We start from the raw sequence: 13,887 nt of genomic DNA, 5'->3' as shown, positions 1-13,887 counted from the left end.
TCACAGTGCCATCCATTTTGTCACCAAAGCCCCATATCCTACCCACCACTGCGACCTGTACGCTCTCGTTGGCTGGCCCTCGCTTCATACTCGTCGCCAAACCCACTGGCTCCAGGTCATCTACAAGACCCTGCTAGATAAAGTCCCCCCTTATCTCAGCTCGCTGGTCACCATAGCAGCACCCACCTCTAGAACGCGCTCCTGCAGATATATCTCACTGGTCACCCCCAAAGCCAATTCCTCCTTTGGCCGCCTCTCCTTCCAGTTCTCTGCTGCCAATGACTGGAACGAACTACAAAAATCTCTGAAACTGGAAACACTTATCTCCCTCACTAGCTTTAAGCACCAGCTGTCAGAGCAGCTCACAGATTATTGTACCTGTACATAGCCCATCTATAATTTATCCCAAACAACTACCTCTTCCCCTACTGTATTTATTTATTTATTTAGCTCCTTTGCACCCCATTATTTCTATTTCTACTTTGCACTTTCTTCCACTACAAATCTACCATTCCAGTGTTTTACTTGCTATATTGTATGTACTTCGCCACCATGGCCTTTTTTTGCCTTTACCTCCCTTATCTCACCTCATTTGCTCACATTGTATAAAGACTTATTTTTCTACTGTATTATTGACTGTATGTTTGTTTTACTCCATGTGTAACTCTGTGTTGTTGTATGTGTCAAACTGCTTTGCTTTATCTTGGCCAGGTCGCAATTGTCAATGAGAACTTGTTCTCAACTTGCCTACCTGGTTAAATAAAGGTGAAATGAATAAATAAAATAAAAAATTAAGTCGCTCTGTGCCTGTTAGTATAACATTATCTATTGTAGCTAACTATTTCTGATATAATTTTTTACCTGTTTAACTGCCAGTATCAAATGTCTGCCAGTGTTGAATGTTATGGTTAAAGTTTGACGTAAGACTGGATTTAAGGACACACTGATAATGTATCTGTGACACTGCAGTGATTCTGTAGCAGCTGATGTGACTTCCTTCAAGCCTCTGGCTGGTGTTTACAGGAGATTCGGTGCTGTGTGATAATATATAAGGACCGTTAGACATTTTCTATGCTTCTGTTCTGTAGGTGTTTCCCTGAATTGTTGTATTAAACCGGATTGATTTCGATTTGACTTCATTAACGACTGCTCTCCTTTTTGTTCACCTGGACATTCCTGTTACGTAATGTTAATTGATAACTCATAATTCATGAATAGCTATCAGTTATTTATCTCATTTTCTGCTCCAATTAAATTGATCATATTTTTTTCCAGTAATAAATGAATAAAAAGACATGGTCTTGATCAAGTTCACACTAAAAAGTATTCTTTCCAATATTTGACTTTTAATTTGAAATTCATGAAAAAATTATACCGGAAGTTAGACCCAGCGTTCAATTTCGTTCCACATCACATCCGCTGAGCAACAGCACAGCAGAAGTACATTTTTGTGGTTTTTTGTATTTCTGAGCACAGCAGTGCAGTAAACATTTTCAACTACTGTGAGTATGCCTTCAAAAATATGATTTATGTAACTATTTTGTATGTAGCAAAAGCTGTTCGTTTTCATATGCAATGATAGAATAGTGGCTAAGCGTAGCAGTAATTGACGTGAAGGAATGGTGATGTGGCTTCTCAGACCGGAATCCTTATTTCGTGTAAAAAAAAAAAAAAATGTCAAAAAGGGAGGTATTCAAGGTTCCGAGTAATGACAGTGAACAACTTGTCTGTCAGAATATAAATAACTGAATCACAGAAACTAGCTAACTAACTAGCGAAACGATGTTGCAATTGAACTGTCTGTGGGCAAACCCATCAATGATGACAAACATTTTCCATTCCATAACCCCTACTGTCTCTAGGTTTTTCCACTGTGCATTATTCATTTGTTACAACAATAGAAAGCCTAGTTTTGCATTGTGTGAGAGTATTTATTGCTTGTGAAACAGTGCCCTTAACCTTTTTATGTTTCTTTTCTGTCACTGCCATGTTGTATTTTAGCCTACATCGGCATCAGTTACTCTAATGAAATCTGGTGCCCCAAAGGGTGAGAACTGCCTTGTAGACATGGACTCCAAGGCAGGGGATCTCTTCAGCGCTGAGCCAGCTGATGCTGCTGAATCCGGAGGTGTCATGGGAAGGTGTGTGCTGTTGTTTTTCTAACTCTGTCTCTATCTGTTAGTTAATCTGTCTAGTACATGGCTCGCCAATCCTGTTCCTGGAGAGATACCCTCCTGCATGTTTTTGCTCCAACCCCAGTTGTAACTAACCTGATTCAGCTTGTCAACCAGCTAAATATTAGAATCAGGTGAGCTAGATTAGGGTTGGAGTGAACCTACAGGACGGCTCTCCAGGAACAGGTTTGGAGAGCTCTGCTCTAGTGCCAGCGGCCTGTAAACCCGGTCCTGGAGAGCTGTATGTTGTGCAGCCTTTTGTTCCAGCCCAGCACTAACACACCTGAATCAACTTGATGTGTTGTAGCACCATGTATCGCTCTGGGATCATGGTTGGTGACTGGTTCTGGTCCAGATACATTTTTTATACAGTCGTCATGTGTAGTCATTCTTCTGTGGCTATTATTGTGTCTGTAGGAAAATTGTGATCTGAATTTGTCTCATTCTTCTTAATCTAGCCTACCACTAAAGGAACTAGATGGGTCAGTTTGTCCTTTCCTTGTATTATACCTGGCTATGATGTGTTGTTGTTCATTCTGTCCACCATCAGTCACTTGGTTTAATGCTATACAATTATCCCATCTCCCCATACTTCTTGTTTAGTTTACCACCCTGGCTTTCTGCCTTGCCTCACAGGCTGTGGCTGCCCAAAGGCCTCTCGCCCAGTGTGGCCAAGGAGTGGTTTGATCGTCGCCGTGCGTCCATCCGTCCCTGGGCTGGCTTCGTGGATCACAGGAAGTTCACCAAGCCCCGCAACTTTGGTGAACTGTGCCAGAGGGTGGTGCGCAACTTTGACACCTACAACAGCAACTACACCTTCATCTTCCTCGGCCTCATCCTCTACTGCATGTAAGAGCTGTGGGACAGGAGTTTAAAGACACTTTGGTATTCAGTGAATATGAAAACACAGTAATTACATATTGCATATAGACAGACTGCTGCCAGCAGCCTGCTTTATTTTCAAATTCCAAATCTCAGTGGTTTGAATAGGCCTAGATCTATGCTGGATTGAATTGATTTACAATCTGTGATTATGAAATAATAAGTCTTTCCCTCTTCCAATCTCCCCCGCGTTACCTCAGTATCAGCTCTCCCATGCTGCTGATTGCTTTGGCAGTGTTTGTTGGTGCCTTCTACATCATCCACCTCAAGTCCCTGGAGTCTAAACTGGTCATCTTTGGTGAGTAAAGCAGTCATGATCTGTGAGATTTATGTGGAGCAATTTCAGTGCCAACAGATTGTATTTGAATTCCATAATTTTGAATTTGTAATAGGATATTGAATTTGAATGTCATATTTTTTAATATGTAATGCACAAATGTAATAATTAAATTCTTGTATTTCATGATTTGACACTGAATTGAATGAATATTGCATTGTTTTATTTAATTGAACATTCAAATTCAATATTTTATATATTCAGTTACAATATGGTAGATATTGCATTCATTGTCTATGTATCTAGTTTACAAACTATCAAGTTGATCAAAGTTTAATATATTCAACTTCTCAGATGCATTCAGATTCAGTTCTCTAAATTCAGATTAAAAACCAGAGACAACATCCTGGTACTTTGCCAGCCTGGAAGGGTAGAGGAAAGAATCAAACACTCTCTGTGGTAAACAGAAGCTTCTGGCAGTTTCTGAAGCCAATGTAGCATGTAGAATTTATTTTCTTCCTATGAATTTGGCTCTAGCATCCGAACCGTTTCATCAATAAGCTATTATGACCCCATTCCTGAAAGGTTAGACTCTCTGAACCATGGACGTGCCTTCTGTTCCCCTCTGTGATGCCGCGCAGGACACGTTAGAAGGGAGTGTCACAAATGTTTGGCCCCCCCATAAGAATATAGTTGAATAGCCCGGTTAAAGCCCATCCAAGGATAGCCTTTCCACTCCCTATTTAATCTTGCTCTTGTGACTGACTGAGTTTGAACCAGGCCTCCTGCATGTAACAAGACTGTTGGCTTGCTTAGCTAAAGCCCATAGGGGTGAGTTTAGGAAGCTATCATGTCTTCAAGTCTCCAGCAAGGTTACTTATCAAAAGCGCGTGGTTCATCAAACCACCTCGGTTACACTTAACCCCACTTTGACCTCATACTGAGAGATCACAGCACCAATGAGCATTCGGAAAGTATTCAGACCCCTGGACTTTTTCCACATTTTCTTACGTTACAGCCTTATACTAAAATGGTTTAAATATTTTTTTCCCCCTCAATCTACACACAATACCCCATAATGACACGCTAAAACAGGTTTTAGACATTTTTGCTAATTTATTAAAAATAAAAAAACAGAGACCTTATTTACATAAGTATTCAGACCCTTTGCTATAATACTCTAAATTGAGCTCAGGTGCATCCTGTTTCCATTTATAATTCTTGATGTTTTTAAAATTGAGTGGAGTCCACCTGTGGTGAATTCAATTATTTGGACATGATTTGGAAAGGCACACACCTGTCGATATAAGGTCCCACAGTTGACAGTGCATGTCGGAGGAAAAAAACCAAGCCATGAGGTTGAAGGTACAGATCTGGGCAGCATTGAAGGTCCCCAAGAACACAGTGGCCTCCATCATTTTTAAATGGAAGAAGTTTGGAACCACTAAGACTCTTCCTAGAGCTGGCAGCCCAGCACTGAGCTATCAGGGGAGAAGGGTCTTGGTCAGGGAGGTGATCAAGAACCCGATGGTCACTATGACAGATCTCCGGAGATCCTCTGGAGATGGGAGAAACTTCCTGAAGAACAACCATCTCTACAGCACTCTACCAATCAGGCCTTTATGGTAGAGTGGCCAGACGGAAGCCACTCCTCAGTAAAAGGCACATGACAGCCTGCTTGGAGTTTGCCAAAAGGCACCTAAATGACTCAGACCATGGGAAACAAGATTCTCTGGTCTGATGAAACCAAGATTGAACTCTTTGGCCTGAATGCCAAGCGTCACGTCTGGAGGAAACCTGGCACCATCCCTACGGTGAAGCATGGTGGCGGCAGCATCATGCTGTGGGGATGTTTTTCAGCAGCAGTGACTGGGAGACTAGTCAAGATCGAGGGAAAGATGAACGTAGCAAAGTACAGAGAAATCCTTGATGAAAATCTGCTCCAGAGCGTCTCTGAATGTCCTTGAGTGACCCAGCCATAGCCTGGACTTGAACCCGATCGAACATCTCTGGAGAGAATGGATCTGCAGAGAAGAATGGGAGACACTCCAAGGTTGTAGCAAGAAGACTCAAGACTGTAATCGCTGCCAAAGGTGCTTCAACAAAGTACTGAGTAAAGGGTCTGACTACTTATTTCAGTTTATATTTTTTATAAATGTGCAAACATTTCTGAAAAACTGTTTTTGCTTTGTCATTATGGGGTATTGTGTGAAGATTGAGGAACATATATATTTTTTTAAGTCTAATAAATCAATTGAAAGTACACCATCACAATAAATCCATTATTTATTTCAGTCAGGTCTTAAGAAACATTTTATGAGTTGGCCTATTGTATGTCATCTGGCTATTCTCCATGCCAAAGGTTGTAGGCTTGTTAATTTAGCTGACAAGATATCCTTAGAAGTCCCATGCCATTATTTTATAGTGAATTATTTTTTTTAGTATTAATAATATAATTGAACTTGGCTGAATAAAATAGAAAGGGTATTTGTCCCATTCCGGAGTGAGTGCACATATGAAGTGTCTATGTTGAGCATAAAAGTGAGGTCCTATATGCTAGATTTACAGTTATTTGGCAACTTTAGTTGTGAATGATACAAACCTTAGAATGTCTTAGAAATCAAAACATATATGGGCTGCATGATGCGACTACAGGCTATTGATGTTTTGAGAAGGACGCAAAAAAAAGCTTGTGCTCTGTTCCTTGCCTCAGGCTACACAGCTGTTCTCTCATCAAGTGATCATATTTTCACCCATCAGACTACTCTCAATTTAATCTGGTCTTTACTAATATGTAACGTTTAGAATGTCCCATTATCAAATGGGCTGGAACAGGGAAAAAAGCATGCAGTCGGTATGCACTCGAATAGCGAATGGAGGCTGCGTGCTTTCTCGCGGGTCCGTTTTTCAATGATGAATGGTAGACTACTTCGGTTTTATAGCGGAGCATGTGCGTAATATGAACAGCTGAGAAATAAATATAAGAACACTTTTGAGGAGCATGCTCTCGTTGAGCGACGGATGCTATTCTTCCCAAATTCTATGTCATGGGCTCTCCAACCTTGTTACTGCAGCTACCCAGTGCATCATTTGGGAAACCAAGTGGAATCTGTTTGGGAACATCGATAATGACATGTTTTCGCAACGAAACATATATTTCACTAAATTGTTGACAGCCCCCCTGTACGCTCGAGAAAGGAACAAAGGAGAGAGGAGGAGACGGAAATGGATGGTGCTGAGATATTCTGTAGCTAAAGGAAATGTGTGAGCCAATTAATTATGAAAATATAAAATAAATCCCTATTACTAGGCTATTGAAAATCCAATGCAAATTCACTATACTTGCGGACTACCTGTATGGCTCCCCTGCACATTCAGTGAACCAACAGCATGGCCTAGTGCTATACGTTCTCTCCCAGACTCGTGGATAACCAGTCCGTACAGTATGCGTAACAATACAGTCCACACTCAGGCTAGACCAGTTATGTATCAAATACATCTTAAATCAGTTTTTTTTAAATTTTTATTCTGCCCATGTGTAATATGCAGCAGGTTATGTAAGGCGCAATCATCATTTTATTTATTTTACGGGTTTGTGCTCATAAGCCTATGCATACGCTCTAGTATGCGTATGAAGGTTCTGAATGAATCATCACTTTAGAAAGCCTGTCCATTTTTGTTTTGTTAGTCTTTGAAACAATATCCATGACGACCATCTTTTACACTCAGTTTCAACCTGCTGTTGAACTTCTTTTTTTTTTTTTTTCATAGGTCCATGTTCCAGAGTCTAAACCTTCAGGAATGGGATCATAATAGCTTATAGCCAAAACGGTTCAAACGCTAGAGCCAAATTCATAGGAAGGAAATAAATTCAACATGCCACATTGGCTTCAGAAACCACCAGAAGCTTAGTTTTACCACAGAGATATACAGACAATGAATGCAATATCTACCATATTGAAACTGAATATTTGAAAATTGAATTTCTAAATTTCTAATTCAAGATCCTAATACAAATTCGACATTTATGGAATTTAAATATAATTTCTGTTGGCACTGAAATCTATCTGTAATTTGGGTGTAGGGTGACTAGTATTTTTGAAATCTGAGTGATTTAAACATTTTTTTATTTTGCCCACAGGAAAAGAGGTGACCGGACCTCACCAATTGGGTCTGGCTGGGGCAGTCTCTTTCCCTGTGTTCTGGTTGGCTGGTGCAGGAGCTGCAGTGTTTTGGGTCCTGGGTAAGTTACAATCCCCATCTCATTCTTTACTGTATACATCAGACCTGGGATAACTGTAGACTTAGGCCTAGATATACATTATGGAATGTATTTCTCTTTGAAGGAGACAAGTCATTAGGGATGTAACATTCACCGATTTGCATGGGAGCCCAAACCGATCCAAATGGAGCTTACATCAGTCAAAACATCACTTCACTTTACGAATTGCAGAGTCACTAACATGTTCTGCTCATATTACAAACTTTCGACCTGCTGAAGGTACCTCATATTTTGTGACAAATGATGCGTCCTCTCCTTCACTGTCGAACTAAGCATGTAACTATGTTGACAGCAGTGGAGGCTGCTGAGGGGAGGACGGCTCATAATAATCACTGGAACGGCGCAAATGGAATGGCCTCACACGCATGGAAACCATGCGTTTGATGCATTTGATACCATTCCGCTCCAGCCGTTACCATGAACCTGTCCTCCCCAATGAAGGTGCCACCTACCTCCTGTGGTTGACAGTCATTGATCTACAAGCAATTTTGCATGCCAACAACCCCAAGGATTATCCGTAGCCTAGTCAAACTGCGCACTGTGCCCAGCTTTGTTTGCTAACCAACGTGAGGTAGGCGGCCTGTTTCTGATCTTGCACATCTGCGGGCATCTTCAGTATTCAAATGCTAAAATGGCTTGCGTGATATTAGGCTTTATATTAGTTGAGTTACAACCTCTATAATTTGCTAGATTGTTATCTTTGCGCTGTTGAAAATGGTGTTTTAACGGAAAAGTAAGCTACGGGAGACACAACTCTCTTCTGGCTATACCTGCTGAATGGAGCTTACAATAGATTCTATTTTGATTGTTCCCGTTCACCATCAGCAATAGTTTTGGTAGTTTTGCTTTAAACAATCAGTGTATATGGTCATTTTTACATATATAAGGTAAAGTTGATAACGAGGAATCGCTTTTGCGAGGCACACTGCTGGAGGAGAATAGACGCTCACTTAATAACTTCCAAACGGTCAAAAGCATTCGACTTTGAGATGTGGGGTGATATCCAAAGTTGTGCGTATACACTTGAGTATACAAAACATTAAGAACACCTGCTCTTTCCATGACAGACTGACCAGGGGAATCCAGGTGAAAGATATGATACCTTATTGATGTCATTTGTTAAATCCACTTCAATCAGTGTAGATAGGTTAAAGAAGGATTTTTAAGCCTTAAGACAATTGAGACATGGATATTACTTTTTACGACACCGCTAGGATTTGAGTCCATTAATTCCCGCCATGAAAATTGTAAATTGATAGCGATGTAGTCCTAAGATTAACCATTGTGTTTGGTTTCTCAAAATGGAGCCCTAAATGTAACCTAGGCTTCTACTCTCCTTTTTCTCAGCCCCGTCTATCTCTTCCATTTGACTGACTCTCTCACTTCTCACTCAGGCGCGACAATGTTTGTGATTGGCTCTCACGCTGCCTTCCGGGAGCTGGAGGGAGGATCGGAAATGGAGGAGCTCTTCATGGAGCCTGTGTAGCGATAGAGGAATCTGTATAGCTGTGCCATTATAGCGTCTGTGACAGCATTGGCAGCGCCATTGAGGCTACAACCCATAAGAATCCCCACGCGGGTGACTACTTTAAAATGGCAGAAGCATAGTGGAAGCCCTCAATGGTGCTGCCCATGCTAAAACAGCCTTTTGGCCACTAGAGGCCTCTATCTTTCTATGTGTGAACCCTCAACACTCACCTTTGACCTTTTTTTAATATAACACAGAATGCACTTTGTCATGCCTCTGAAGTGATTTGCTGTTACTGACCGTCCGTCTACAACTCTGTAAGACCATAATAGTACTCAATTGAGAAGAATATATTGATTGACTGTCCGTACGCACAAAGAGTGACTGAGACGTTCATGTACCTCAGCACACTTCATACTGTATGCCTACTTCATACTGTCTTTTCCAAATGTGACTGATACCTCTCATTTTGTGTTTAATACACATTTCTTCCCGTGAAATATCAGTCAGGCTTTTGTTTAGTGCCTCTGTACCTTCTGTTTTAATGTTCCCTTGTGAATATCTAATAATACAAAATGTCACTCTGTCAACTCAAGACCTGACACGTTACAAAGACCTTTAACATCGCTACAGTAATAATTCAGATTTTTTTTATTTTTTATCCTACATAGCTGATGTTGAATAAGTCCTCAGTGAGCACCATTAAACTGAATGAGGGAAATGGCATCAAATCGCCAACGCTTCTCTGACTGGGGAAGAAGTGACATTTGCAGATTTACAATGTATTTATCCAACTAGAATGAATGGTTCTTTTAGACAAATTGCATTTACTTTAAAGCAATACTTAGTGGATATTCCAGATACCTAATGGCGATCAAGCATTATGTTTAAATCATACTTTGCATTGCACATACTGTATCTACTTTTAGTCGTATGCAGGCATGTGGTGCAGTGTTGATGGGTAACTTTTCATAATTTATTAGCTCTGCTTTATGGCTTTGACATTTTAAAGATCAATATATATATATATATATATATATATATATATATTTTTTTTAAATATCTCATACTTGTCATGCTATCTTTTTGCTATTTTATTTGTATTTTTAATGGCAATTGGTAAGTGCAATACACTATCCTACCTAAGATATTGTGAGTGTGTTTGTGTGAGGAAGTCCATGCATGAATTCTGAAATATTTGGGTCCCTTTTGCGTGTAATATTTCTTTGTGGTGATTTAAAACATTGCATTAAAGGTTGTGTGTATATTATGTATGTACAGTATATGTTCCAAAATTGCAATACTTTGTAGGCCCTTTTGTGTCCTGGATGTAGTTTCCCCTACTTTTCTCTTTCTCTCCGTGTCCTCCTCCCTGTCCTTCCCTCCCTCTGTCTGACACTTTAGTTCTAACTGCCCCCTTTCCCCCCCTTTATACATGACCCCTGTACACTGCTCATCAAGACAACCCCATGCACAGGTTGCTATGGAGATGACCTTGGAGGTTCACCCATCCACACACACTTCACTCACTGGCATACTGCGGCAAAGCCGGGCGATCGATATTCTATTATGTGGAGGGGGAGAGAGAGGAGTCTGTAAGAGCTCGCCGCATGGACATGTGGGAATTTAGGGGGAGGGGTGTGTGTGTGTGTGAGAGAGAGAGAGAGGGAGAGAGAGAGAGTGTGTGTCAGTGATGTAGAATATCACGCAGTTTATACATCTTTTGTGAATAGCATTTTACCCACCCATTACGCATACCTCATCTCGATCAATGCTAAGTGTTTATTTACCCCCCCCCCCACACACTACTACAATCCCTGTTGTGGAAAGCTGCATCATAAATGGCAACTACTATATTCCCTGTAGTGCGCTAAATAGGGAGTAGGGTGCCATTACGGACAAACCCTAAATGTGTGAGGGAGGAGGGAGTGTGTTTAAAACTGTAGGCACAGGCTCTGGCATACCCCCATGGCAGTTTTTTGTTGACCTACAGTAATATCTACAGCAGATTTTAGCCAATGAACACAGCTATTTAGCCCAGATGAATTTTACTCCAGGATTGAAAACTATGTTTTGGGGAGAGCAAAAGTGTTTTTTTTTTGTCCAGGATTAGGCTTGATCTCAGTCTGGGAAACTGGCCCATACTGTATCTGTACTCTTGTTACCAGTAGGTACAGAATGCAAGGTAAGACTAACAAAGCTTCAGAAATGTAAAATGCTGATAACGTGTTCTTTACTCGCAGAACATTTTATACATTTGTTTTATTAATGCGGAATATCAGTTGTCTGGGAAGCATATGGTCAGGGAGCTTTGTAGAATTATTTAGTTTTTCTGCTTCACACTTGGTCATATATCCTGCCTTTCTTCTGTTTGCAACTGTTTGTAGGTTTCACATTTACCATTTTTTAGGTTTCAACATCAAAGCTAAAACATTTACATGATTTGGTCGTTTGGTACATTACCCTGGGCTTTTGCCGACTCAGTCTTCTGTCATTTGTACATTTTGCAGTGTAACCTGATATGATTCTCATCATTGGATGGCATCCTAGCGCTTTGCCAATATGTCCCTCAACACTATAGATACAACACGAACACAGTAAAATACTAGATACAGTATATCTCGCTGGTCTTAAGAATCACTTGTAAATCTCTTACAGATATTTAGTTGCATATATACAACCCCAAATGTTGTCCAGGTGAAGACAAAAAGATAAATTACTGATCAGTTTTAGCCTACAAGATTTCATCAATTCAGGCCTACATTTAGCGTTTAAACCATGTATCAGAGTGACACGAGAAAAGAGGGGGAAAGGAAGCTGAAAGTCAGTGTAGTGAGTCGAAGGCAGGGAGAGATAAAGACACACAGTGCTAGGTTGTATTAAATGGTCTAGATGTTTTATTGGTGTTGGTTTCATTTTCTTTCACACACATGTTCTACTACTGTTTTTTTTTCTCGTATCTTCTGTAGTCTCAACCCCCTACAGCCCTCTGAGTAAGACCCAGCCTGAAATGGCTGTTCCTCTGCTGGTCTCCAATACAGACATTCACACAGAACTTAATACCTGGACTGGGTCTCCTAGATTGGACCGGACTCCAGGAGCATGGAAGTGGTAGTAGGAATATGGACGCCATAGTTTCTGTCTCACATGTTTTAATAATAAAACACAACCTTGTCGCTGTTTTTTTTTGTTGTTGTTACATTTTTGCATCGGCTTTCTGAAAACCTGGCGGAAAAAAAGATTGGAAACCATACAAAAAAAAGGAAACAGTGACCTTTCCTCTTTTTCCGTAACACACTCAACAATGCCGCCGATGTTCTTTTTCACTTGAATGTGTATCTTGAGATGTTTTATTTTCAACATATCATTTTTATTTCTTTAAATCGGTATAGAATTATATAGTTTTCCTAGAACACACAGAAAGATTGAGTTGTATTTTCCAACTGGGGGTGTACTGTAGTATTTAACAAGGACAATGGTTCACACAGTGCACACAAACAGACAAACAGGGAGTAGAGGGGAGAGGAGGGTGTGAGAGACAGAAAGGGAAGGGGGACTGGGGACGCCATGGCGGGGTGTGCTTTGTTATGCCTAAATGAGGGAAAGCCGCTCTCACATACCCCCCTCCCTTTATATAAATAAAAAAAACAAGTAAAACCATTGAACCCCCACCCCATATTATAAAAAAAAAACAACACTGTTGAAGAAAAAGGAAACGGTCGAAGTGAGAAAGACATCCGCTCTCCCTCCTGCAGACAGGAGAGGGCGAGAGGGGACGGCTCGATTGGTGTCAGCTGTGGGATCTCGCTTGTGATCTGTAGATCTGTGTGTGACCAGAGGACGAGCAAAGGGTCGCAGGAGAAGGAAGAGAGGGAGGAACAGAGGTATAGAGATAGAGGGGGGGGGAGAAAAGGAAGGGAAGAAGGAGTGGTATGGCCCTTTTTTTTGCCGAGCGTAGACACTCCCTTTAGATCATAGCTCGTTCAAATCTACATACACAATATGCAGCTGCCGTTTGGTAGATATATTGGTTTATGTACACAGCAGTGAGAGAACACATGCAAAGAGTATCATAGGAGATGGAGATGGGGTTTGATGTGGGTAGTCGTAAAGGTGCTTTGCTGTTTTTAATCTTTGGGGCAGTTGTGATGAAAATTGCTTTGAAGCGGTTGTTGTCTTTTACGGGGTGGGGCATCTGAAGACGTGTCTTGCCAGGGATGGAATGAAAGGGGGGAGAAACAAATGGAAAATGTAGGGGTATGAGTAAAGACGGTATCCATCGCTCAATAGTACGTCTCCCTTTCCACCCAACCTGTATGAGGAGAGGGGAGGGGAAGAGAAAAGAGAGGCGTTAAGAGAGTTTTCTTGTTTTTGTGTCAATTAAAGATTTGTGTGTGAAGTTACAAATGTAAATCTCATGTTAGGATTCGGGCCAAAATGTTATACATAGAGAAAGAGACAGCCATTTACCTCCTGGGTTCCTACGGATGAGCAGTTTTCGGATCTCATCATACACAAAGATGAGGACACTGTAGGGGACCGCACAGAACCACCAGCTGGGCCTGGAGGAGAGAGAGAGAGGAGGGGGACAGAGGTTAATCAACACACATCATGGCAGATAGAAGGTCAATAGTTGTCAGTGTAGGTGTATGTACAGTATGTGTGTATGTCTATGTCTATCTGTTTGGTTTGTGTAGGTGTATGTGCATGTCTATCTGTTTGTTTAGGTGTATGTGCATGTCTATCTGTTTGTGTATGTCTATGTCTATCTGTTTGTTTAGGTGTATGTGCATGTCTATCTGTT

General features: G+C 40.9%; 2 protein-coding genes across 10 annotated transcripts in view; one reads left to right on the top strand and one right to left on the bottom strand.

Annotated features, from left to right (window-relative positions):
• Positions 1–1,381: 1,381 nt before the first annotated feature.
• Positions 1,382–10,353, top strand: LOC106583328 (prenylated Rab acceptor protein 1). 8 transcript variants are annotated; one of them, XM_045704373.1, is made up of 7 exons: positions 1,394–1,502; positions 2,047–2,141; positions 2,633–2,656; positions 2,811–3,023; positions 3,257–3,354; positions 7,475–7,576; positions 9,010–10,353. In XM_045704373.1, the coding sequence occupies exons 2-7, from the start codon at positions 2,068–2,070 to the stop codon at positions 9,099–9,101; spliced, it is 603 nt and encodes a 200-aa protein (XP_045560329.1). In that variant the 5' UTR covers positions 1,394–1,502; positions 2,047–2,067; the 3' UTR covers positions 9,102–10,353. The 8 variants fall into 8 exon arrangements, with proteins under 8 accessions (XP_014022899.1, XP_014022875.1, XP_045560329.1 ...); XM_014167418.2 differs by having other exon boundaries at positions 2,778–3,023; XM_014167411.2 differs by having other exon boundaries at positions 2,002–2,141.
• A 1,607-nt stretch (positions 10,354–11,960) lies between these two features.
• LOC106583316 (sodium/potassium-transporting ATPase subunit alpha-3) overlaps positions 11,961–13,887 on the bottom strand; it is a 26,094-nt gene continuing 24,167 nt past the window's right edge. For both annotated transcript variants that reach the window (XM_014167371.2, XM_014167378.2), the window contains exons 21-22: positions 13,554–13,645; positions 11,961–13,395 (exon numbers count right to left, since the gene is read on the bottom strand). In XM_014167371.2, coding sequence (XP_014022846.1) covers positions 13,367–13,395; positions 13,554–13,645 — 121 coding nt within the window. In that variant the 3' untranslated portion in view covers positions 11,961–13,366. The remainder of the gene's footprint in view (positions 13,396–13,553; positions 13,646–13,887) is intronic.

Source organism: Salmo salar, chromosome ssa02 (assembly GCF_905237065.1).
Source record: "Salmo salar chromosome ssa02, Ssal_v3.1, whole genome shotgun sequence".
NCBI classification, from domain to species: Eukaryota; Metazoa; Chordata; class Actinopteri; order Salmoniformes; family Salmonidae; genus Salmo; species Salmo salar.
The sequence above is the reverse complement of the archived record's forward strand: the minus strand, read 5'-3'. Positions and strand labels throughout refer to the sequence as shown.